Source organism: Calidris pugnax, unplaced genomic scaffold (genome assembly GCF_001431845.1).
Source record: "Calidris pugnax isolate Ruff unplaced genomic scaffold, ASM143184v1 scaffold124, whole genome shotgun sequence".
In the NCBI taxonomy this organism is placed as follows: Eukaryota; Metazoa; Chordata; class Aves; order Charadriiformes; family Scolopacidae; genus Calidris; species Calidris pugnax.
In genome coordinates, this window is record NW_015090914.1 from 2,035,362 (window position 1) to 2,062,764 (window position 27,403).

Consider the following 27,403-nt stretch of genomic DNA (forward strand, 5'->3'; position numbering starts at 1 on the left):
CTCCTGTGGTGGAGAAACACCCCTCTAACGCAGCCTCTGTTGCTCCATAGGTATTTCTTCTGTGGGAAATGGAAGAAGATTTGAGTGTCAGGTCCTTGCTCTGTTTGTACCCGCAACATATATATATATATATAACCTAGGAACACAGAATTTCTTTCAAGAAAATTCTCTCCTGATTTGATACTAGAGAATATGGGAACAAGTCTCACCCCTCAGTTTTCTTCACGAGTGAAAGATCTTTTTCTGAAACGGAAAAGACAAACCAAACCCTGAGGAGAACCCACCGATTCCAAAGACAAAAGTGATGTGAAATCTTACCTTTTGAAATTTTAATTACCGTCCAAAAAGACACTTCCAATTCCTGTACAAAGCAAAGCATCCCCATAAAAATAGTCCTGCCATGTCTCTGCCACACATTTTGAAGGGAAAATTCCAAGTAATTTCAGAGATTTGCAGACGCCCAAAAAAGGTGGAGGTTTTTCTTGTCTAAAAGCTAAGCATCCAGCCCACGCAACGTTGTCTTATGTAGGTCACCCATAATGAGTGGAGACAGGCCATCCCAAGGTAGGTGAGATGAATGGTGACTCATCTCTGAGATACTGCTATTATATAGACTACGCTATGACAATTTAGAGTAGTTGTCTCCCTTTGGAGCTTTAAAGTTAGGTGAGATGACCCAAATGGTAAATTACGCTGGCAAAATTATGCTGGGAAAAGTGAAACCATCTAAACACAGCCTTCATTGTATACTTAAGATAATAATCTCTGGTTCAGGCCCAGAGAGCAGCCTCAAATTGCTCATACAATGGGTCTTTCCTTTCCTCCATGCTCACGTAACCCACCGGGTAGTGCGACTACCTCCCTGGAGTAAAGCTGAGTCTGGTTCCCACAGGTGGTTCCCCAGCAGAGGAGGGACCCTGGATGTGGTCCAGAAGGGGGCTGAGTGCCACTAAAGCTTGTGGCAGAGCAAGAAGTTCCTTGCCCCTACTCCTTTCCTGCCATTTCACCTTTCCTCTCCACGCTCACATTTGAGCTGTTTTCTCTCTGTGGGCAGCATGAAGCCTGGTGTCTGCTCACGCGTTAGAAAGACATGGGTTAGTTGCTGCCAAATGCTTTTAATGAGTGCTCTCCCCTCCTTCTGTTCCATCATCAGCCCAGTCAGGCAGGTATGGGTCACAGAATCACATTCATGGTTGGAAGGGACCTTTGAGATCATCGAGTCCAACGATACACACACCAAAAAAAAAAACCCCAACAATCTCAGGCACTAGAGCATGCCCTGAAGTGCCATGTCTACACGTTTCTTAAATACTTCCAGGGATGGTGACTCCACCACCTCCCTGGGCAGGCCGTTCCAGGGCCTGACCTCCATCTCAGGAAAGTCATTCTTCCCAATATCTCATCTAAACCTCCCCTGCCCCAACTTCAGACCATTTCCTCTGCTCCTGGCATTATTCCCTTGGGAGAAGAGGCCAACACCCATCTCTTTACAAGCTCCTTTTGGGGAGTTGTAGAGGGCAATGAGGTCTGCCCTCAGCCTCCTCTTCTCCAAACTAAACATGCCCAGTTCCCTCAGCCTCTCCTCGTAGGACTTGTTCTCCAGAACAAGCTGCTGGGTGGCTCTCCTCTGGACACGTTCCAGCACCTCAATGTCCTTCCTGTAGTGAGGGGCCCAGAACTGAACACAACACTCAAGATGAGACTTCACCAGTGCCCAGTCCAGAGGCACCATCACTGTAGCATTGCCTGGGGTTGTGACTGTGTCAGTGTGGGTCTCACTGATAGCCTCCTTCCCTGCTCAGGACAGTGCCTCGGGGTCACTTCTGTAGGACCAGCAGCCATGACCCCTCTTCAACTGCAGCCCTTATCTAGGTCCCGCATTATGGGTTCAGTGTCAGGAACTGGAAGATCCCAAAGGACTGCATTGACATAACCCGAAACTCACCCCAGATACTAGGATGTGAATCCAGGCGACCAATGCAGCTGAAGTCCTGAAAAGCCACAAGAAGGCTTGAAGAGGGGGTTGAAGGGCGTTCAAGGGGTTTGAAGGCTCTTCCGTATTTCATTCATACAGACTGTCTCCTCCTGAAACATCAAAGGCAGGACTCTTCTCAGGAGCAATAGGTTCTGGGAGACTGCATGGAAATTGGGGTTACCTTTATAACTACAAGTTCTGCAGAGCTACACATGCGTTTTTTCTCTCTTTGACTCTACTAATAGTGTGTATATTATTGCTGCTGGATACATTAGGGTTTTTTTCTCCTGAGCACCCTTGCTCTATACCCTTCAAACCTAACTGTTACTCTGAAAAATTCCCTCTCCTCATTGCAGAATAGCAGCAGAACCATTTCCCTCCGTGCCACTGCATGCAGCCTTATATAGGACAGATTTTTTTATAAGTGAGCGTTTTGCAGAAATGCAGAATATTTTCTCCAGCTGACCCAGGCTCCCCCGACTCCATGCTTCTCAGGCATCAGAGCTGGCTGGCTGCTATGGAGAAAACGTAAACTTCACACCCTTACATAGTGAGGGAAAACCTACAGACTGAAAAATAATTGCATCTAGAGAGGACCAAATGGGTTTTGGTGGCCAAAAGGAGAGAGACGATTGGGCGTGCACCCACAAAACAGGCAAACATGGATACATAGACCCTTGTTCTTGCAGCCAGGCGATCCTGATGTTTTGAGAAAGTGAATAACTTTTTCCTTTTTTTTTTAACTTTCTTTTCTTTGTACACACTACCACTAGGGGACGTTTTGCCATCGCGTATCGCTTGCTACACAATTTTACTTTTCCTGACAGTGGGTCGTGCTTTCTTTTCAGTCCTGGTGCACATCTAGATCATGGGCCGGATATCTGAATTTCATAGGGCTTGTGGATGACCCGGGCTCACTGGAGCTGGGAAGGAGAGAAGTATTTATTTCCCCTGTTTCTCCAAAGGAGCCCATCTATCAATATTTCTTACAGAGTGAGGCAGCTGGTTATTTCACAGCTTGCTGGAGCAATACGAGAAAACTGAGGGCTGCCTCTCATTTTTGTGTTAAGTGCCAAACACAGACACTGCTAGTGGTTTCGTGAAGATAGAAGTAATATACAGCCACTGCAAATCAAACTGGAAGGAACATCACCAGTGGTGATGCAAGTTAAGTATTTTCTGAAAGTAGAAGAAAATTTTTAGACTATATAATTAGAAATCAATTGGCAAAACTCACATTTCGTTCCTTTTTTCCATTTTTATCTCACTTGTCCCAAGATAACTGAATGGCTTAACCCAAGTTACTACCCACCCACCTACCGATATGCTTGTTTTTCCCTTCTCTCCAATGCAGACAGAGCAGCTGGTGACTCTTTGGATTCTTTTTATTGTCACAATTGCTGGAAACTCTATTGTGCTCTTCTCTACCTGGAGGAGGAAGCGGAAATCTCGAATGACCTTCTTCGTTACACAGTTGGCAATCACAGGTAGTGTATGGGAGGGGAACGGGCACCCGAACTGCGCAGGAATCGCTATTAAAATGACAAATAAGAAAGTGCAAGTTGAGTGGTGAAGAATTCAGTTGCCACCTAATGTCCAGCTGCAGCTTGCCATGAGACAGTTGGATGGCTGCTTATCTTAGGGATGTGATCTAAACAGATGTTGCTAGATGTCGTGGTGTCTGTGTCAGATGCAGCAGCTGCAATTCACTGATTTCACTGAATCTTATCTTCCAGTCCAAATTTGCATCCACATTTCCCAGAAGTTGTGTCCACGGCTGTTGTCATGGAACTGTTCAAATTAAACTAGTTTAAGAGGAATCTCTTGTGTATTTCTGCTAAACCCCTTTCTAAAGTACTTCATGACAGCATTGCTCCATCAATTACACACTTGCAGTCAAGGGTGAAAATAACTTCATGTTGTCTGGTTTAACCAAGTAAGGGAAATAGGAAAATGTAAATGTGGAGAAGAATGCATTTAGGTTATTTTTTTTTCTTCTTTTTTAATGGAAAAAGAATGCTGATCCAAGAACTTTGTAGTTTTTAAACAAAATGGAAAATCTACAGAAACCTGGTTTGTAAAATATCAGTCTCAGAAACTAGGAAAAGAAACAGGAGCGCAAGCAGCACATTGTTTCTCTGTGGCCTTGAATGGACTAAATTTCTGGGGGTTTAATTTTCCCAAGGGAAAATATGTGCTGTTTCTATAACACTGTCTTGCTACTAATCCCTGCTTACAAGACAGCTGTATTGTATTGTTTGTGTATATAGGATATGTTTATATCCTTCTTTTTTTTTTTTTTTTTTTTTTTGGTGAGATATGGTAGGAATTACAGCACTTTTCCACTAAAGATCTATTTAATATGTGCTTTCCCAGCAATATTACATCCTCCCTTGATGTCTGTTGTATCTCTGTTTAAACTGGAAAAGCAAAGGACTTGCACTCCCCAGTCTTCAACATGTGTTCTTTGCAAGTAAATGAACTCCTGCTCATGGTCTCAACCGTGTCTGCCCAGGAGCTTGTCACGTCTGAAGAGCTGCTCTCAGTTGAAACAGCTCGACCAAGGTGTGCAAACTGGTGCAGAGGGACTGACCTGTGACTACAGGTGACATGAGAATTATTGCAAGGTGAGGAGGTGAAGGTTTGCAGTGACTCCTCTTCTGAAGTGCTGATGGTTGGTTTTACTGTTCGCCTGCGAGTCACCCGTAATAAACGGTTTCTCCTTTTGTCTTGGCTGGAACTTTGATGTCTCTTCCTCCACGTGCCAGTGGTATTTTCCATCAGGTAAGGTGTGTTGCTATAACCACAGTTTGGAACCATCGATCACAGATCAAGTGTTACGGTGTTCACAGGAGTTTCAAAATAGCCAGTCTCTGCTCAGAGAGTTCCCAATCCCAGATGAATATATGGAAGATGGTAACAGGCAGGCAGCCAAGGAGTAGTACAGGTAAAGGGCAGAAGAGCAACTGAGACCCCAGATGGACACTGTCCATTTTCTACCTACCATCATCAACAAGCAGAGTCCCAGGACAACCATCATGAGAAGGGCTTTGGAAAAGAGGAGGGTGGAAAACGACCTTGTATTTCCATCTGGCACAGAGGGCACAAGGGCTGGGCTTGCTGACAGAGCATGGGACAACCATCTTTGGAAAAGAGGAGGGTGGAAAACAACCCTGTATTTCCATCTGGCACAGAGGGCACAAGGGCTGGGCTTGCTGACAGAGCAAAGGCACAGGTAATACATACTCCAGTGGGGTAATCCAAGACAGGTCCTCATGGGAAGAGCTCAACTTAACAGCAGAGGATCTTGTCCTAGTAAGAAAACAAATGTATTTACTGCGGCAGAGAAAGAACCAGCATCAGGACACAGGTGTCCAGGTCACAGGAATAAAGCAACGAGCAGATAGAAGTGTCTGGACCAGGATAATGCAGGTCCACAGAAAGCTGGTCCACATGAGTTGTACAAGGAGGAGTCTATAGCTGGTGCTGTGCTGGGTAAGGGCCGGGGGTGGGAATTTTGTCATTTTGGACCCATAGGGAAGGCTGAGCTTTTGGATTAGAATGGAGGTGGATAGACAGCTATTCACTAGGGGTTTAAATGCCATCTACATGAAGGGAAAACATTGCAAATGTAGTTATGTGGGATCTGGAATAGTCAGTGGCAAAAACATCAAGGAGAATATCCCATGGGTTGCAAATATTGCCATACAGCTGACATTACAATATCGACTGAGGTCCATGTGTTCCACTTGCTGGTTATTCTGACCTCCCCTTCCCTAAAGTTATCCCTGAATTTTAAAATCACAGCTTCAAAGTGTCTGAGTCAAACAGTCTGTTCCATTTCATGTTGCAAAAACTCACACAGTAAACTCACTCGACATTCACATCTGCAATATTAAAAGAAGTAGCACCAGCCTGAACAGCAAGGCTCCTTTCAAGCAGTGTTGACTTCTTTTTTGAAATGCAGAAGTCAGAACTCTAATTTATCTTCCTGCATCAAGAGTTCCTGTCAGTATTTTGGCACAAAGGAATGACTTAATTCCTGAAATGGAGCCATTTCACTTTCTTATCTTCAAAAATATTAATAAGAACAAAGCAAGCTGGCAGCAGTCATCATTCTTTCACAACAAGTTATGAGGTAGATGCAGCACATTATGAAAACACTGGCTTGTCACATTGCTTTGACGTGCCAGGCATATTTAAATCCTACCAACTAAAGCCTAATCTCCTGGCAAGCAGTTTCTGCTTAGTCAATATTACTACTTCCGTCTATTTTGGGATTCTTAAAATATTTATTATTTCTACCCCAGTAGCAGAGAGAAGAATAATGGATATAGCTTTATCAATGCAGGCAGTCCAAAGCCATATAAAAACTTTTTGTCTGTTGATCTGTGGCTCCATAATTGAGTAGTGTCCTCAATTCTCACATCTTCCCACTAACGTAGTACCAAAATGAAATGAAATATAGCCTTTGTGTTAGAATAAACAAGGTATTCAAAACAAATGGTGCATAATACATGAAGAGGAAATGAGCACTGTTGTTCTCCTTGACTCGTTGCCAAGCCAGATGCAGCAGAGAAGTAACTAACTGATTGAGGCTTCTTTCAACACCGCCAGAATTCGGTGGTTCAACCCACTCAGCAAATTCAGAGATAAGACTAGTTCTGATCCCTTACTATGCCATAATTCAACGTGGTGCTCCAGGCTGCAGGGATCTGCAGGAATGTGAGTAATCCCTTCAACTTCAATGTGCTTAAAGATGTCGCTGAAGCCCGGATTCAGAACACTTCATGTTAAATATATACCTATACAATGCCTGTGTCAGCACCGCACTTAAGTCTATGTTTAACTCTCACTTCATGCATAAATCTCTTTGAAATTATCTGGGAGTTAAGCACTAGGAAATCAGCTAAGAGTTAACAGCTGAGCTGAACAATAGTTCTAATCACGCAGCATCAGCTAATTTAACAAAGACGAATATTACCATGTTTGCCTTGTGTTCAGTTTGCTTTCGGGCATATTCCTTCTTTGTAAAAATGCTGGGGTTTTTTTTGAAAGAAGCTCATCTGTGAAGACTGAAACTAAAGCTAGGTTTCCTACAGATTTCTATCTCCAAGGCAATTTAGAGTCTCAGAAAGTGTAAGCTCTGAAGATTACCCCACGAGGAGGGTATTTCTAAACACTTTTTCCCCAAATAGATTTCTTCTGAGTTCAGCACAAGTTATGCTCCTGGCGTAGAGAACTCCCCTGGCAGGAAACCTCTCACATCTCCCCCTGCCCGGTGCCATTTCCATTTCATATGACTTGCAGAGTCTCAGTGTCTTTAAGATCCTTGCCCCTGACTGAATTCCCCAAGTTGTTAAAAAATAAAGAGTGGGGTCTGACCGACAGGCAAGTTCACAGGCACTGTGTCGTGCTGGAAATTTTCAAGTGAAATGTGGTTGTTTTCGGAAAAGATGGTTTGTCCACATATTTGTAACCATTTAGATCACTTTACCCAGCTCTACCAAATGAAAGCTTCTTAACCCTACCATGAAAATGTAAAAGCAGCAGACATGAGCATATATAAAACACAATTATTTGGATAAGGAATGTCATTTATTGGCATAATAATGCGTTCAGTAAAAATTGTGATTATTGGACCAATTCTAAAACCAATAAAGGAATACATTAAAAATATCTGCTAAAAATTATGTTACTTCTCAGTTTTCTCCATCCAGTTTCAATTACTAGTTCCCTTTAATGGGTGTATACTTTATTGAGTTTTTTTTTCTTCAAAATTATCACCAGAAAATTGGAGCTGGAAATGCCATGACCATTAGCTGTGTGAGTTTCCCTTTTTATTCCAACATTTAGCAGAGACCAGTACCTTAAGAAGAGTGTTAGATCTTGTTCATTAGTATGGGGTAGTATGCACTTTACTGCATCCCTAATTTTAAGCTGTAGGCTGATGGACTTGATTGGGAATACATGGTCACATAGGTATTGCTGTGGCTGTAATGAAGAGAGAAAAAAAAAAAGAATGTCAGCTAACTTCTATGGCAGCTTAAATACAAACAAAAAATCAAAAGAGACCCTGTGGAAGTATTTAGCTACAGTCTATATTGTGATATAAATACTAAATCCTAAGGGATCACTTGAGAATTACGTTAAAAAGACAATGAGGTATTTTTAAATGTGTGTCTTTATATTGCTGCCACTTTCTTCAGTTACTCTCAGATAGCTGGAACACAGCAGGTCTTGGTCCTTAAACAACTGCACTCATTTTATTTAGTATTTAGTGAAAAGCCAGTGCACTGAAAACTTGTTACAAGAGGGTTATGTGAGTGAATAGGTGGACTTGGACCCTGCTGAAATAAGGAACGTTTCCTTCTGTGCTGCTTCTGCCCAGAGAGAGCATGATTGTGGGCTAAAACCAAACAGGCTTAGCTACCAACTTCTGGGATGGCTTTGGTTAAGGTGACTGAAGGCAGAGTCTGCCAACTAACCTGCTAGCTAGATGCACTAAATAGGTGCATCTGACTCTACTGCTGCAATGGCTAAACATGAACAAATAAATTAGAAGTTGTCCTTCCTTTCCTCTTTTTTTTTCCCCTGCCTACACCAAAACTGCTATGGCACTGGCTGCTTTGATGGACTGTGCCTGTCCTTCATTATTTTTCTTCCTTTTCTATGTGACTTGAAGGAATGAAGAGGACTTGCTACTTCCTGATCTGTATAAAAGCCTAATATAATAACGCCATTACCAAAATTAACATGTAGAACAATATTAACAGATAATTGTCTCTGTTCCAGGTTTTCATCCGGAAAAATGGTACTTGTAATATTTCCTCACTTCAGAGAAATCATACATATGAATTCATCAGTTTTACAAGTACCTTAGACATCACAGTGATTATAAGAATTGGAAGTTAATTGCATAGAGACAATTAGCAGCTAACTCAGTAAGTCACCTTAATGGAGGTGGACTGTTGGCAGCCAAAGAGCCCACAGAGTTCCCAGTTATACTGGAAAACTTATACCTTGCCAGCTGCGTCTTGGCTGGAACTGATTTACATGATTCCCTGCTCAAGACAGGGAAAGCTAACGCAGACTGCTGAACTGAAATACTATTTATTATAAATTATAGAATTATAGAATCATAGAATGGTTTGGGCCAGAAGGGGCCTTAATGATCATTGAATTCCAACCCCCTGGGACACCTCCCACCAGACCAGGTTGCTCCAAGCCCCATCCAGCCTGGCCTTGAACCCCTCCAGGGATGGGGCAGCCACAGCTTCTCTGGGCAACCTGGGCCAGGGTCTCACAACCCTCACTGCAAAGAATCTCTTCCTGAGATCTCATCTAAATGTCCCCTCTTTCAGCTAAAAACCATTAGCCCTCGTCCTATCACTATACCCCCTGATAAAGAGTCCATCCCCATCTCTTCTGTAGGCCCCCTTTAGGTACTAGAAAGGGCTCTAAGGTCTCCCTGGAGTCTTCTCTTCTCCAGGCTGAACAATCCCAACTCAGCCTGTCTTCACAGCAGAGCTGCTCCAGTACTCTGATCATCTTTGTGGCCCTCCTCTGGACCCGTTCCAACAGGTCCATGTCCTTTTTATGTTGGGCACTTCAGAGCTGGACGTAGTACTCCAGATGGAGTACTCCAGAGCGGAGTACAGGGGTAGAATCACCTCCCTCAACCAATGATCACAGAATCACAGAATCTTAGTGTTGGAAGGGACCTCTGAGATCATCGAGTCCAACCACAAAAACAAACAAACAAACAAACAAACAAACAAAAAAACCCAAACAAATACATAACACACCACACCAAACGCCCACCAAAAACACCGCACCCACCAACTAAACCCCACACTCAACACCTCACCATAAACCAATAACCTTGGGCACTAGAGCATGCCCTGAAGAGCCATGTCTATACGTTTCTTAAATCCCTCCAGGGATGGTGACTCCACCACCTCCCTGGGCAGGCTGTTCCAGTGCCTGACCACTCTCTCAGTAAAGTAGTTCTTTCTAATATCTAATCTAAACCTCCCCTGCCCCAACTTCAGACCATTTCCTCTGGTCTTGTCGTTCGTCCTTTGGGAGAAGAGGCCAACACCTGCCTCTCTACACCCTCCTTTCAGGTAGTTGTAGAGGGCAATGAGGTCTCCCCTCAGCCTCCCCTTCTCCAAACTAAACATGCCCAGTTCCCTCAGCCTTTCCTCATAGGACTTGTTCTCCAGGCCCCTCACCAGCTTGGTGGCTCTCCTCTGGACACGCTCCAGCACTTCAATGTCTTTCCTGTAGTGAGGGGCCCAAAACTGAACACAGCACTCGAGGTGAGGCCTCACCAGTGCCGAGTACAGAGGCACGATGACTTCCCTACTCCTGCTGGCCACGCTATTCTTGATACGAGCCAGGATGCTGTTGGCCTTCTTGGCCACCTGGGCACACTGCTGGCTCATGTTAAGCCTGCTGTCCACCAACACCCCCAGGTCCTTTTCTTCCGGGCAGCTTTCCAGCCACTCTTCCCCAAGTCTGTAGCGTTGCCTGGGGTTGTTGTGACCAAAATGCAGGACCTGGCACTTGGCCTTATTAAACCTCATCCCATTGGCCTTGGCCCATTGATCCAGTCTGTCCAGAAGGGATGAGTGGTGCTCCTCAGGAGTCAGTGCTAGGACCAGTGCTGTTTCACATCTTTGTCAGAGACATAAACTGTGGGATTCTATGATTCTATGGTTCTATGAAACAGCCATTCATTGTCTCAGCCTTCTCCATTTCCTGAGTGTTTCCATTTCTCCTCTTTCCTTCCAGAAAGGGCCCACATCTTCCCTAGTTGTGCCTTTATCTCTGACATATTTACAGAAGTTTTTCTTGTTACCCTTGATGCCCCTGGCCAGATTTAATTATATCCGGGCTTTAGCTTGCCTAATCTGGTTCCTGGCCACTTGGACAGTTTCTCTGTATTCCTCCCAGTCTACCCATCCCTGCTTCTACCCTCTGTATGCCTCCTTTTGGCTTTTGAGCTTGTCCAGGAGCTCCTTGTTCATCCATGCAGGCCTCCTGGCTTTTTTGCTTGACTTCTTCTTTCTTTTAATGCACCACTCGGAGGAGGTGATCCTTAATCAGCTTTCTTGGGCCCCTCTCCCTCCAGTACTTTTTCTTGTGTTACCCTGCCAAGCAGGTCCCTCAAGAGGCCTCAAGTCTGCTCTTCTGGAGTCCAGTTCCCAGAAATCTGTGGCTTTTTCATCTTCCTACACCTCTATTTTCTGTTAATTTTGGGGGAAAATAATGAAGGCTGAGGAAAGGGGCAGAAGTGTTTGCTTTTTTTTGGCTTTCTTTTATGTTAAATAAGTGGTTCAATAGCCTACCTGCAGAAAAAAAGACTTGGAAGAAGTTACAATAGTACTACACAGTTCATTGATAAAATTGAAAGAAAGATATCTGCATTTCTTTTGTTCATCATGTCCAAAAAGCTCTTGAAACTGTAGTTAATGTATCATAAGGAAGTAGTCTCTGCTAATGGATCATCTGTTTTCTATCCTATATGTTCCCATCACTACTGAAAAGGATATGTCAAAATCGAGAAGGAAGAGAAGCATTTGTTAATATTCCTTCAGGCACAGACACTGAAATTTGCTGGAGTACCCAATGGCAGCTAAATTTCCCAATTTTGGAAGAATCCTGATTCCCAGACACCTAGCTGGAAGTCCAGCTCTGCAAATCACCTGAGTGTACACGCAGCTTGAAAGACAGGGAAAGAAATATATTATATCCACCTTTCCTCTGCAGGCTAGAGAAAGAAACTATAGCAGTTAGTATGGCTGTTCATTTTGCAATCACAGAATAAATGAGAATCAATTTACCAGGAGCAAAAATGGTCCCCAGGAGTAAACACAGCAATATTAATATTACTTATTCAGTGCATCCTGTGAAACTATGTCTAGTTCTCTGGACTCAGGGTGAATAAGAAAATTCATTGCATGGCTGCATTAGTCAGCTGGAGAAGAAACAATCATTTTCCATCCTAATTCTACCAAGAAGACTAATTCAGTAACTGGAGAAGAACATGGGACTCACTTTAAGTTAGGTGTGTGTTAGTGTACCCCCCCGAAAACTACCATAATGCAGGGTAATACAAATGTGGTCACTGCCTGCAATACCCTGTGGTAGCATGTGGAAAATCAGATTTGATATCCTTTGCCATTTCTGGCAATTCAAAACCACATAGCAAAAGTTCAAATTCTCCTTTAAACTTTAACTCAGATTTGAAGATGAGTCACAGTGCCCTAAATCATAATAAGTAACTTGGAGACTGTCGAGATACAATTCCAGTCTGATATTATGAATCACGCTTTACTATACTCTTAGATTTCTGATATAAACAACTGGGAATATTTCCGTATGTCTATATATAATCATTCTTGTCTGCGCAAATGATTACTCAACACGAGACTCAGTCTTTCCTGAGGAAAATAGAAAACATCCAATACATGCAGCCCACTTAAAATGCATTTTCTCCAAAACCAAGCCTGAAGCAGAGGGGCTAAAAAGTGGGATATCCTCAGAAGTTAGGCAAGGAAACCAAAAGTGAGCGCTAGCATCAAAACTGAGTGACAGAAATAACCTTTATGCAAATGAGGAGACATAGTCCCTTGGGAGGGGTATCAAGACCTCTGTTTCACAGTGTTTGGTCATACAGCCAAAGGAAAACGAACATGGAAATCAAAGTAGATTTCCTATTTTAGAGGTAAAATCATGAAGCTAGAGGTTTGACATGGAGAACCTGGAATCCTGAAAATACATTGTTCCGATCCAGCCTAGCAGTGTAGGAGGAACAGTGAAACTGGGACTATCACACAAACATCTGGTCTAGTTAAAAAACTTGTGAGGTTTAATGTAAAATAAACTGCTTTTGGTGCAAAATGAACATTCCTTGAAAAGGTAAAGTTATGCACCCACAAGACTGGGGCTCTAAGTAAAAAGGTGGCCTTGGAGGACTGGCAGTGACCATGTGGTCCAAGGCAGTTGGGCTGACTTTGCCTCCTGTGTATGCAGTCGAGAGAATTGGAGTCAAGGACTTGTGCTAGGAAAGACAAAGAAACAGCAGTGGAGCTGACCTCGGTGCAGCAGCCAGAGAGTTTTAGCCTAGAATATGGTGCCCCAACAAGCAGGCTGATTGGTGCCCCACCGGGGAGGTGGGACACCATCTAAGTGTGGAAATGAGCTCTAGGTTTGCTGACAACTACTTCTTCTGCTTTAGTTTCCAATTCCAAACCAAATTCAAGTGTTCTAACCAGCCTGGACACAAGGTTGTGTACTCTGTGTTTTGCCTAATGTTCATGTATTCTTAGACACCTTCTTAAGGGTCACTGGAAAGTCCAGGGATGTACACAATATTCATGTTTGCTGTGGCTTCGTCCTCTGTAGCTCACTGCAGCTGGAAAGATAGCTGAAGTGCTGTACCTATAACAGCAGAATGCAATAGCATTCCCATTAGTGGAAATATAAAGATAATGAGCTCTCCAAATGTGCTACTGGAAGCAAGAATGCTCATCCACTTAAAAACCCTGTAATGGCTGTTATTTATATAGCCTACTTTAATCTTACAAATGCTGGAACAAGATGTCCATGATTCATGGTTGTAATTAACACAATCACAACCTACTAGGCAGGCCCCCTTAAGCCAGCATATTTCAGCCTGCTGTCTCTGAGCAGTGGTCTTCAGATCCCTCACAGGTCGCAAGAGATGCTCTGCAGCATAGCTCCAAGTACAAAGCTGAGGTTCCTGCAGACAAGGAGAAATCACACACAAAAAAAAACCCCCACCTATTTTTTCCTATTTACTCAATGTACAGCATCTAAACAGCATACTAAATTGTGCCGGAAGGGGACAGTTTGTATGTTCATCATCCATAGGTCCTCAGAGTGGGATTTTCAAAGTGCCTAGTGATATAAACTGTATCTCCTCTGCAACTGCAGAACAGCAGAGGCTCTCCCAGCTTGCCAGTAGCTCCAGTCCCAATTTCAGTGTAGGATACAGTGATGTGGGGTTTTTTTCACATTGCACAGGACCGCCTGGGACCCTGAGAATTTAGCAACAAAGATGAGACACCCTCATCTAATCTGCATCGCAGTCACTCTAATACTCTCAAACCAGAGAATCTTTTTTTTTTTTTTTTTAACTTTTATTTTGTGGAACTATAACACATTTTCAGTAGCAGTGTAGAATCCTGTACAAAGAATTTGAGTCTTTCCTTATATAACCTTTAGGGGCTTAATAGGCTTTAGTCCACAAATCCTCCTGCTTCTAAAGCAGAGAAGAACGAGCTCCAGCACACCTATGCATATTCAACTCCATGCACAAAGATCATTCCTTTACAGGATACATGCATAATGAAAATCACAAGCAGGCACCAGACTTCTGTTCCTAAGTCACCCACAAGTGGCTTCAAATGCCATCCCTAAGGCCAGGAACCCTGGTCACTCACACAATGGAAATAATAGTATTACTGGAACACGTTGAGACAACCCTATTGTCCAAAATTCACCCCGGATCATACATTTTTAAACAAAGATGTCATTTCTGAAAGGATTAAAAAATGACGAATGGACCTTAGATGACCTATCTTTACACAAAGGCACGGTCTTCTCATTTCAACAGACACACACAGCCTAAACTTAATTCCACTTCCCCACCTACAGATTTCCACATAGGAGACTCACATTTACCATTTCTATTATTTTAAAAGGAGCCATCATTATTTCAGATCTTTGCATACAAATGCTTTCCCTGACTAGACGTCCGTGTGACTCAAATGAAAGCCTTTCCTTTCAGACAGTTTTTGCTAGTAGCTTTTTTTTTTTTGCCCATCTTTCACCTTCGATGGCAGTTTCTCTAACCTGGTGCCGAGACCTGCACTGTGCAGCTAAATTAGCGTTCCACCACAGCTCTGCTGATAGCAGTGGGGCTCTGTGGAGATTGTAAAGGTTTCCCTGGCCAGCTACAGCACTTTTGAGGGCTGCAAGACAAAAATGCAATGTGGTCCGGGCACATGTGCTGAAGTGACCATGGGGTATTTGAAAGAAACAGCAAAAAGAGCAAGGAAATTCTAATCTTAGTAGCTGTTCTAGTTAACCTATTAACTGTGAATTAGGCAAATATCATAGAATCCAGCTAACTGTGAATTAGGCAAATATCATAGAATCATCGAATCATCTAGGTTGGAAGGGACCTTTCAGATCATCTCGTCCAACCATCAACCTCACTCTGATCAAAACCATCACCAAACCATGTCTCTAAGCACTAGGTCAACCCGGCTTTTAAACACCTCCAGGGATGGGGCCTCAACCACTGCCCTGGGCAGCCCAGGCCAAGGCTTAAGAACCCTTTCCCTGGAAACTTTTTTTCCTAATATCCAATCTGAACACCTTTCTTTTCCTAGAGGTAGGCAGTTGAGTACTTTGGTGACAACCTCCATTTGCAGGTCTTTGAGGCAGAAGGATTTTAATCCATGACCTTCTTCAACTGAGGACGTTGCCGTTATTGGGAGCGTTTCACCTTTGGCTTTGTACAGCATCACTGTTAGCAGGGAGGGTGGGGGGAAAATGCCCTGTTAGCTACTTGCCATGTGTACAGAAGCAGGTCTAAAGAAAGCATACAGCTCAACATCAGCCCTGGGAAGCAGAAAGGGGCACAACTGCCACAGAGATAATTGGATTGTTTCATGACTGCATTCTTGCACACTGCTATTCATTGTAGGGATTATTCATGCTATCTATTTTAGGCTCTTCACTGAGGTATGTGAGACATGAAGTCACTCTCCCTGTGCTCCACTTATAGCCAGAAGAGGAAAACACTCTGAACTGCCTTTAAGTTTCCCTGACTTGTACGGAAGGATTCAATTCCTAATTCAGGTCCCTAAAGTCGACTGTATCCTCCAGTGCTTGTGCGTCACCAATTATGTCAGGATTACTATTGGTCTTTGATAACAAAGAACCTAATCTTCCAAAGTTTCAATCAGACCTTAGAGGCTCTGACTCAAAACCCATCTGCAAATACAAAATTTTACAGAGAAGGTATTTCTCCGTACTTTTTTATTTATATATTTTTTAAGCGGAGAAAGGCTTATCAACATGTTACCTGATGGAAAATGCACAACTATTTCATTTGTGCTCAGCTCTGTTTCTAAACGGCCATCCTGAATTTGGCCAAACTTTTCTGGGCTCTGCCCAAAAGACAGTTTAATCAACTGGGGTCTGGGGGAAAAAAAAAAAAAAAAAAAGTGTAGCTTAAATGACAGATGTAATTCCAAAGCTCTGCAGTATCACTACAGCTGATAAAAGAGAACCTTTGCAGTGCAGATAATTGCTGTGCCCTGCTGTGTTAGCAGAAAGAAAGACCTGAAATTACTGAAGGCTGCAATGTAGATATGGGTGTGTTCTAGCAGCTCAGTCTGGTTTTGCATGCATTTAATATACAGCCATATAAAAAAATAAAATAATTTTTTTTAAAAGAGCTTTGTCCGTGTTAACTGACGTGGATAAACTCCATAGCACAAACTTTGAAATCCAAAAGAAGTAAGGTATATATGAAATCCAAAAGAAACTTGCAGGTAAGTCATGTATTTCTCCACTCCTATTAAGTTAGGCAGGCAGTAGCAAGAAAGAGAAAAGGGTGAAGGCTTGCTTAACAAGGACAGGAATAGTCAAAATAGGATGTAAATTACATCTGGGCAAATGCCCAAATTTAGCTTCCAACCAGACTTTTTGCCACTTCTTAAGGAACAGGGATAAGTGGTGGATTGATCATGCCTATTTCTTAGACTGAGAGGTTACTGATAATGAACAGAAGCCATTTTTCTTGCAAGATGTTTGCACTTTCGTTGTAAACTAGCAAAAGAGACCATTTGACAAAATATTGTTGAAACATGACACAAGGCTGCAGATTTGAAGTGGGGAATAGAGGGTTTTCAACACAAAGAAACAGTTTGGCTTGAAGCTGTAGGAACTTGAAGAAACATGATAAAAAGAGAAGAGTAACTATTTCCTAAAAAAAAAAAATCCATATTTTACATGTGTGTTCAAATATTGTTATGAAGTAATTTATAAAATGAAGGAATAATGTTAACAACAAAACCAGATCCAATCCATTGGATGTGCCAGGACAGCTTTTCATCTACTGGGTTTTCAGTATAACCCTAACTGTGGAGATGAGTAGCACATCTCTACATTTTAAGATGGTGTTGTTCTATAGATGGATATTTTCTCCTCTTAAATGGAAGAACTGTTTTCTGTCCACTTTCACTTTCCAACTCACATGGGCAGGCATGAAAACCAGGAACTGCTGCCACATGTGGGAGGGATGGAGAGCCTTCTTAGGAAAATGGCTTTCCCATGCTACAGAGATGGGGATTGTATCAACACCGATTTTCCAATGTTTGGGATTGCTGGAGTTATTGCTCTGTTACAACTAAATCCAGAAAAACAATTTAAAGTATGTTAAATATGGTAATTTCGTACTGCTCTTTAGGAAATTTTCTCTCCAGTGATAAGTCAACTGAAATACAAGAAATGCCATTTCTTGCTCAGTCTTCTTTGTTTTAACAGAACACACAAAATATTTAAAAATCAAGACGGTGTTCTCCGTAATTTAAAATATTTTTCTCAAGAACTTCAAGGCCACGGACTGTTGCAAATGCAAGTCAGATCCCTTCCAAAAGGGCTGGAAAGCAAAAGTGGCTTTTTCTGTCAGCCCTAGCACGGATTCTAGCATCACCACTTCTGAGGCCAGCTTCATGCATAGCCCTGGGAAAGTCAGGGCCCTTCGTCTCTCTAGAAGGAGGATACCACATCACCTCTCCCGTCTTTCATTTACAGCATCAACTTGAATTTGGGTTCCTGGATTTCCCTGAGAGAAGCACATGCAGGCACATAGCAAGTCTGACACATTTTAAATTCTGGGCTTGTTACATGGCAGAGCCCATCTGGAGTAAAGCCTCACAGTGCTGGCTGCATGGGACCCGTGAAGCAGTGAGTCACTCGTGCAATATATGCATTTCCAATCTCTGATGAGTTTTTTTACAGCCCTGTGATGCTCAAAGTCCCTATGAAACAGCAACTACATTTCTTCGCGTCAAAGAGTTATTAGTGGCAAATCTCACTGCTCTAAGTCAGAAACTCTCATGAAATTTTAAAGCACAAAAGACAACACAGTGAAAAACAAAAACCCACCCACCTGAAATCTTTGCTTTGCAAAGGTATCTGATCTAACATTAATAAGTGTCACCCACATAGTTGTGCATCAACCTGGTTTCTCTGAAGGATCCTCTCATAATATTATGCTGCAAAATCTTACCTCTCTTAAACACTGAAGCTTCTTAAACAAACAAATTGGTAGCGAATCCTGTACCTTTGCAACCTGGCTATAAGTGAGGATTGTGTCTAGGTCTCCCTGCACTTGTAGCTTGGCAAATCAACTGGAATAGCAGCCCCATCACCCCAAACATGGTTTTCATCAAGCACTTTCCAAGTGTCCTGTTTGCTTTCCATGCAGTAAATAAACTAACTAAACTATGTTCAAAATATGGTACCTTTTGCGCTCTTCAGCTGTTCCTCAAAAGTACTTTTTATCTCTTCCCCAGCAGAAACTTGCTCAACCAGAAGTTCTGAGTTGTGTGGGCATGCTGCATCTCGGACGATATTGATCTCATTGTAGAGGGGGTGGGGGACGGAGGTTGTTGGCCATCTACTGAGGCCTTGCAGCAAAGGGGTGGCTGATGGAAGTCAGCATGGAAGCTGACTGTTTTGCACTGTGTCTGGCGGGTAATGTGGGTGTATGCTGCTTCACGTATGGATTTTGTGTCAGCCATGACATTAAAACCATGTATTGCACTCTGAAGCTCGCTTACCGTTAAGTGCATGCTGTCTTCACAAGCAGGTAGCACAGGGCAGCTAGTATCCTTACATTTAGGCTTCAGCTCATTGCCTACTACTTTCTTCTGGGGATGGTGAAAACATAAACTGCACCGTTGAAAATGTCTTCTAACTGTTCTTTCTGGGAGCTTGTTATGAAGTCATTTATAAAATGAAGGAATAATGTTAACAGCAAAACCAGATCCAATCCGTTGGATGTGCCAGGACAGCTTTTCATCTACTGGGTTTTCAGTATAACCCTAACTGTGGAGATGAGTAGCACATCTCTACATTTTAAGATGGTGTTGTTCTATAGATGGATATTTTCTCCTCTTAAATGGAAGAACTGTTTTCTGTCCACTTTCACTTTCCAACTCACATGGGCAGGCATGAAAACCAGGAACTGCTGCCACATGTGGGAGGGATGGAGAGCCTTCTTAGGAAAATGGCTTTCCCATGCTACAGAGATGGGGATTGTATCAACACTGATTTTCCAATGCTTGGGATTGCTGGAGTTATTGCTATGTTACAACTAAATCCAGAAAAACAATTTAAAGTATGTTAAATATGGTAATTTCGTACTGCTCTTTAGGAAATTTTCTCTCCAGTGATAAGTCAACTGAAATACAAGAAATGCCATTTCTTGCTCAGTCTTCTTTGTTTTAACAGAACACACAAAATATTTAAAAATCAAGACGGTGTTCTCCGTAATTTAAAATATTTTTCTCAAGAACTTCAAGGCCACGGACTGTTGCAAATGCAAGTCAGATCCCTTCCAAAAGGGCTGGAAAGCAAAAGTGACTTTTTCTGTCAGCCCTAGCACGGATTCTAGCATCACCACTTCTGAGGCCAGCTTCATGCATAGCCCTGGGAAAGTCAGGGCCCTTCGTCTCTCTAGAAGGAGGATACCACATCACCTCTCCCGTCTTTCATTTACAGCATCAACTTGAATTTGGGTTCCTGGATTTCCCTGAGAGAAGCACATGCAGGCACATAGCAAGTCTGACACATTTTAAATTCTGGGCTTGTTACATGGCAGAGCCCATCTGGAGTAAAGCCTCACAGTGCTGGCTGCATGGGACCCGTGAAGCAGTGAGTCACTCGTGCAATATATGCATTTCCAATCTCTGATGAGTTTTTTTACAGCCCTGTGATGCTCAAAGTCCCTATGAAACAGCAACTACATTTCTTCGCGTCAAAGAGTTATTAGTGGCAAATCTCACTGCTCTAAGTCAGAAACTCTCATGAAATTTTAAAGCACAAAAGACAACACAGTGAAAAACAAAAACCCACCCACCTGAAATCTTTGCTTTGCAAAGGTATCTGATCTAACATTAATAAGTGTCACCCACATAGTTGTGCATCAACCTGGTTTCTCTGAAGGATCCTCTCATAATATTATGCTGCAAAATCTTACCTCTCTTAAACACTGAAGCTTCTTAAACAAACAAATTGGTAGCGAATCCTGTACCTTTGCAACCTGGCTATAAGTGAGGATTGTGTCTAGGTCTCCCTGCACTTGTAGCTTGGCAAATCAACTGGAATAGCAGCCCCATCACCCCAAACATGGTTTTCATCAAGCACTTTCCAAGTGTCCTGTTTGCTTTCCATGCAGTAAATAAACTAACTAAACTATGTTCAAAATATGGTACCTTTTGCGCTCTTCAGCTGTTCCTCAAAAGTACTTTTTATCTCTTCCCCAGCAGAAACTTGCTCAACCAGAAGTTCTGAGTTGTGTGGGCATGCTGCATCTCGGATGATATTGATCTCATTGTAGAGGGGGTGGGGGACGGAGGTTGTTGGCCATCTACTGAGGCCTTGCAGCAAAGGGGTGGCTGATGGAAGTCAGCATGGAAGCTGACTGTTTTGCACTGTGTCTGGCGGGTAATGTGGGTGTATGCTGCTTCACGTATGGATTTTGTGTCAGCCATGACATTAAAACCATGTATTGCACTCTGAAGCTCGCTTACCGTTAAGTGCATGCTGTCTTCACAAGCAGGTAGCACAGGGCAGCTAGTATCCTTACATTTAGGCTTCAGCTCATTGCCTACTACTTTCTTCTGGGGATGGTGAAAACATAAACTGCACCGTTGAAAATGTCTTCTAACTGTTCTTTCTGGGAGCAACACTCAGTCTCCTACCCAGAGCAAAGGTGTCAAACTATCAAATATCAACATTGAGAGCTGGGAGTGGAGAAAGGGGAAGGGAGCAGCAGAGAGGAGGAAAAGAAGGCACTACAGTTTGTTCATTACAAAAGGGATAGTGTATCCCACTAGTAAACCAAAAGGCAAAAATAATCTCACTTTTGAGGGAGATCATACGCCGATAGAGAAACTGTTATTTGGGACAGAGATCTTGAGGCCAGCTGAAAAAAATAAATAATATGTTGACAAATTGATGCTGTCTAGATTGGTCTCTGTTGGCTGTGTGAAGGTCTTAGATATTCCAATTTATTCTGCAACCTTTATGACTGTGATATATGGAAAGATTTCTTAGGCTACAAAACCTGGACCCCATCGGCAGCATAAAGTTAATGTGTAGTTTACAGCAGAAATAGGCAAGACAGACAAAAGATTAAGAGAATTGCAGGAAACTTTACAGGAAAAAAAAACCTAGAATGAGGAAAAAAAAATACACTGAACACAGAGAAGCTGCCATAACGGGAAGAGTCCTCAGTAAACTATCAGGTTTGGCAATACTTACTCAGCTGCTAAAGCTGCAGCAGTGGTCGTTGCTCTCCTCTGCCTGGGGAAAGCTGCAGGACACCTGCACAGGGTCTGACTTTGAGAGAAAGCACATCCTCGGATGAACTCCCGGTTCTTCAGGCAAAGGAGTGAACTCACACGTCTGAACGTTACATTCCTGGACATGGATGAGCAAGGGATGACCTCAGGAGAGGGGAAGACCTCTCATTAATGCATCCAGATGCTAAAGCAATAATGCCACTTCCTCAGTGAACTTCAAGGGTGTCTTTCAAATAGCTCCATTATTATTTTACTGAGTGAAGCACTCACAGCACATGGCCACAGAAGTCCTGCTTTTCCCTCTGTGGCCTTCACAGCTCTCCCAGAGCTCAGATTTTTGGGACAGACTGAGGTTAGCAGGTGACCAGATCACCTTCACGGGACTTGACATCTCCTGAGCCCACACAATTTGGGAGGAGGACACTGGAGACGCTTCAGGATGCTCTGAAAAGGATCCTTTTGAATCCAGGAATAATAAATGTACCACCTGCCTGTCATCAAGGTCCCCAGCAAAGGATCCTCAGACACCTCTTGAGCCAGAGGGAGAGTCAGGGTCAAATTAAACCAGTGACTCACAGGAGAGCACAAGCCATCAGCTAGAAAGCAATAACGCTAACCCCAACAGAGCCCATCTCGATATATCACGATGCGTTGGAAGTATTAAAGCCCTTCAGCTCACATAGTTTAGAAAGCATGAGCACAAAGGGCATTTACCTTTTAATAACGTTTTTACGAGCTGCCTGAGCGGTTTGCAGAGGTTCTTCATCCACTGCTGCATACCATTACTGCTGTATTTTCTAGAAGGCTGCGTGGGAAACACAAGAAAGAAAATGCCTGTGATCAAAGTGAAATTACAATACACAATTGCATTACTGTGAACATTCTGCGCAGCTAATACAAACAGACTGCAAAAACTGATTCAACAGGATCCATGAGAAAAACAAAGCAGTGCTTCCAAACCCATACCCCTTACAGGTATGCTTTTAAATAGCTCTGCTTTACCTACGTGGCTAATAATGTCAACTTAAGTCTGAAAGGATCTGGAAAAGGAAGTGGTTTGGAGTTCTTTTACTGGAGGTTTTTGTGTGCAGATAATGTCACAAACAGAATATTTTCCTCTTGCTCAGGACTAATTTGATCATCATGAAACAACACAAGCTAATGGACTGCCTACTCTGGCAAGACAGAATCACAGAATCTTCACGGTTGCATTGACAGCATGATGCATTTCCAATTGTGTTTCCAAAATCCTAAACCCCCACTCATTAGTGTATCAAATGCATTTTCAAGTAAGTGCTTTGGCAAGTTAGCATTGTTTTCAGCAAACAGTGTTTCCACAATGCATTTGTTTATACTGTGCAGAAAACGTTCTTGAAAGACAGTGATGTTACGAATTCATTGGATTGCTGGATTTATACAGTCTGTGGCTTATTTTATCTATTTTTCCTAGGAGGCTGCTAAAAATACTTACGTACCTTCCTGGTTCATCATTCATTGCTCCAGACACTTTGATCTGCATGAAGCTTCTTTTACATTTTTGGTGTGAATTGAAAATAAATACAAAAGTTCATATTCATTCATTACTTTGGAAGACATCCCAATTTCAAAACAACTTTGCTAGGATGCTGACTTAGAGGATGTGGAAAAGCCACAAGTAAATTGATTTTAGCTTTTAAATGGGAGCTGGTGCTTATTCTCTGTACTCATCAATCTCACTGAATTACCTGCAAGAAAAATTCAAATTTCTGGATATTCATCTCAAAGATACCCAGACCTTTTTGGTCAAAAAGAGAAGCTGGATATTTTGAAAAGACTCGTTTCCTTTATGTTTTTAACATGCCACGATTTCAGTTTTGGGCTGGGATTGCAACTTTGACACAGCTGCTGGCTGGCTTAGCCCTTAAGCCAAAAATCACATCTCATCCAATAAATGTGATTTCCCACACTGGTGGGACTGTTTCAGCAAAGCTCTGTGCAGGTTTCAGGGGCTCTGCTTGCCCTCATATGAGTGTCAGGTTGACCTCTTCTGGACCCCAGGGAAGGGCTGTGCGCATCCAGTGCTGTCAGAGACTTGGCCACACCAACAAACACCTCATGCAGGAGGTCCATGTTGTGTCACAGCCCATGAACACAGAGTTGTGGGTGAGACAAACACACCTTTTACTCATATGAAGAACATGCTTTAGGACACAGAGCAGCAGCATCTCTAAGTCTGGCTAGCAAAACATTGGTCCTGTTTAATGTCTCTTTTCATAAATTTCCTTCTTCGAAGCAACTCATTTTTTTTGACAAGGCAGAGTGCGAGAAGGTTTTATATTCTGATCACATTCAGCACACACAATGTGGTACAGGCACATGTGAAGGGCAAAAGGTGAACTCAGGGTTTTCTTTGGGGCCCCAGAGTAAAAGCAGACATTAGGATGGCTGATATTTTGATAACCTTTCCTGTGTCCCAGCGGTAGCCTCGAATATGCTTTGTAGATAGACTCGGCAGCCAACGGATTGAACCATGTATGTTTTACATTGGCAGCAGTCGTCTTGCTGTGTCAATTTATGTCAGTTTATAGGAAGGCTTAATTCTTGTTTTGACAGCTACAGAATTGTTCTGTGGTCCTGAAGGACTGATTACGGTTTTCCTACCTTCAGCCTGTTTCAGGCACTCAAATCCTAATGACAGTTGTGCTTCCTTTGTTTTTGTTTTTAATAAAAGGTGCTTGGCAGCCAAGCTGCATAATCCTTTGGGTCCAACATTTTAGCATTGAGGGAGGAAGAAGATTTCTTTCTGAATTGCTTGGAAAACATATTGCCTCTAAATTATATGGATTCCTCTTTGATTCTCTGCTGAAAGTATAGGCAGGGTTGTTGGCTGACAGACAGGATGCTTATTCTACAGTTACTGTACGTGAGAGTTTGACTTCTGTTGATAAATGAAGGTAGGTGTGTGGAATTTTCTACCTGGCTTCTTTATATGCTGGCAGTAAATGTTGAGACAGGATTGCATGAGCACGGTGCTGCCAGCAGTATGGCTGTAATGACTACTCTTTACTCAGAATCATCATTTAGGATCTCATTAGCTCCCGTTAAAAGACATGACTTTAAACTTTTGACATTAGATGTACAAATACATCATTAACACCTTTTAGTCCATCATCTGTACTGCAGCATTTCTAATTGCAATCAAATGGAAATTATTCTGGAAAGAGTCTTTGCATGCACTAAAAAGCATTGAAACGAAAACTACATTAAGAAGGTAGAGATTTTTCTGTTCCCTTCTTGCATATTAAAGCAGTGATATTTATTTATTTATTATCCCGAGTTAGATTGTCTTTGTACCACCAACAATAGAACAGGTTCTCTTTTCCCATCTTTCCAAAAAGCTGCAGGACAAAACACCCAACATTTTCATGTTGTACTTCCTCACCTGCTTACAAATGTTTACCAGGATTTACAGAATTCCAGTCAAAGCTATCAAATATGGCACTACAGAGACTTAGCTGTTCTAATAAGACCACATGCTCAGAAGTCCATTTTTGGTCAAATTTAGCCCAATTACAGGACTGAGATCCAGACCATACGTAATGAAATCTTCAGCCTGTTCTGGCATTGCAGCATATCTAATGGAAACTTCAGTATACATTTACTCATGCTACCTTTTCCTCATGATGGCTTTACAAGGCAATTCTGCAATGAATCTGACCAGTATGCTTTTGTTCATGCCATCAGCAAATACCAGGGGGAAATAAAGTAGGTACAAAAATGGGAATGAACGTTTTCCTACTGTTCTGTAATTGTAAGCCTGCAGCTGGACAAAAATTGAGCAGCAGTGTGAGATATCACTGCCTGAGCATCCACAGCATCCTCCACAGCAAGGGTGGGGTAGGAAGGAATGGTAGGAAGAGATTTATTAATAAAGGCAAATTAGACAAAACCTTAATGCCCTTCACGGTGGCAGGGAATGCTGAATTTTAATTCCTAGGGACCTGCTCTCCAGCTCTTTTCCAAATGCTGTTTCTTAAGAGGTCAACGTTATGCAGTACATGGTTTTCTCAACCCTTCATCTTTTAACTTGGATGAGCTCTGGAGTGAGGCTGGACCTTGTGGATGTGCTTGCTGATTCCCCACAAAAGCTTAAAAATTCCCCCGAATTCCCAAATTTCCCCTGAATTCCCAAAATTCCCCTGAATTTTGGCCCCTGCTTTCCCCCCTGCTTTGCCTGGGCTTCTCCAGCAGTGAGTTGGGATCATTGCACCTCCTCAGCACAACCACATTGGCTCCATGTCAACACTTCTAAAGGACCTAAGTTCAGGGTAGGTGGGTTCACAGAAGACCCTGGGGATATCAGCCATCCTCCCCATTAGTCCCAGCTCCCACATCATGCACAGGTGCTCTGCTGTGCAAGGGACTGCAAACAGCTACAAACTCGGGCAAAGACAACCTGAAGTGATTGCAACAAGGATGAATGGGCTGTCGAGGTGCTCTGCCCTCACAGAGGCACTGCAGTGGGCTCCTGGGGGCTCAGTGTTTCAAGAACTAAACTGTAGTCATTTTATAAAGCGTCTTCTAGGTACCTTGTAGGTATCTTCACAGAATCACAGAGTGATATGGGGTTGGAAGGGACCTCTGGAGATCATCTAGTCCAAGCCCCTGCCAAAGCAGGTCCACCCAGAGCAGGTTGCACAGGAAGGTGTCCAGGTGGGTTTGGAATGTCTCCAGAGAAGGAGACTCCACCACCTCCCTGGGCTCTCCATTCCAGGGTTCTGCCACCCTCAAAGTGAAGTTCCTCCTCACGTGGAACTTCCTGTGTTCAAGTTTGTGCCCATTTCCTCTTGTCCTGAGACATTGAGGCACCTCTGAGAAAAGACCAGCCCCATCCTCCTGACACCCACCCTTTAAGTATTTACAAGCATTCTTGTCCTGTAGGTGCCCAGGTACACAACCTATTTCACCATCAGCTGCTGAATGAGAGCAGAGAAGCAGCTATGTTTTCTAGCTAACTTGGTCACAAAATTATACAAAATACTTGCAAAGACACCTGTGGTGTTTTCAACAGAAAGCACAGACTAAGAGAAGAATGGGTGTAAGAATGCAATGACATGAGCTGCAGGGGAGGCTGCAGGAGGTAGGGCAAGTTCTCCTGCTCTCTCTCCCCTGTGCCTGTCCTCGAGCCAACCTGCCACTTCAGGAGCCCCAAGTACAGTTAAATTTAAATTGCTTGCACCCTCAGGTCCGTAACAAAATCAGCTAGGGGTTTGCTATCTTGCAAGGCAAGATCACTGCACTATCTCTTATTAGCTGACAGCACATTAAGCCTGATACCGAGCAGCAGTGGCAGAGCAGCGATGGCTGCCTCCTCACTTCAAAAATCACAGACAGGACCCTATTGCTGTAATAGAGCAGTGATGCCTTTTTTTTTTTTGCTTTAAGGGTCTATCTCTCCGTTGCAGGTAGGGGTAAGGAAACTGCTGCTCCTGGCGCTTCCAGAGGATGTGCTTTTGCGAGAGTGGTAGGTGTCAGGAACGCACATCCCCCAAAAATGAGCCACGAGCAATGCTCAGCCCTGATGAGGAACTCGCACCCCTGTCCTGCCTTACCAAATGTTGCTGCTGCTGTGGTGCCTCCTGCAGCTCGGTGCCTTCAACAAAGCAGAACCAAGCATCCCTCCTTAAAACGGAGTCACTCTGTAACCAACACAAAAAGAGGGGTGAAATTTCAGCAGGAGGCGCAGCTTCACCAAAAAGCCATGGTTCACCACATCCAACTTGATAGGACTGTTCTCATCAGGGGA

The 27,403-nt window shown here is 43.0% G+C and overlaps 1 protein-coding gene across 1 annotated transcript in view; it reads left to right on the forward strand.

Moving 5' to 3' along the window:
* The window catches only part of NPSR1 (neuropeptide S receptor 1), a 67,231-nt gene that overhangs the window by 12,126 nt on the left and 27,702 nt on the right, over nucleotides 1–27,403 (forward strand). Inside the window, exon 3 of the mRNA XM_014949438.1 lies at nucleotides 3,330–3,462. Coding sequence (XP_014804924.1) covers nucleotides 3,330–3,462 — 133 coding nt within the window. The remainder of the gene's footprint in view (nucleotides 1–3,329; nucleotides 3,463–27,403) is intronic.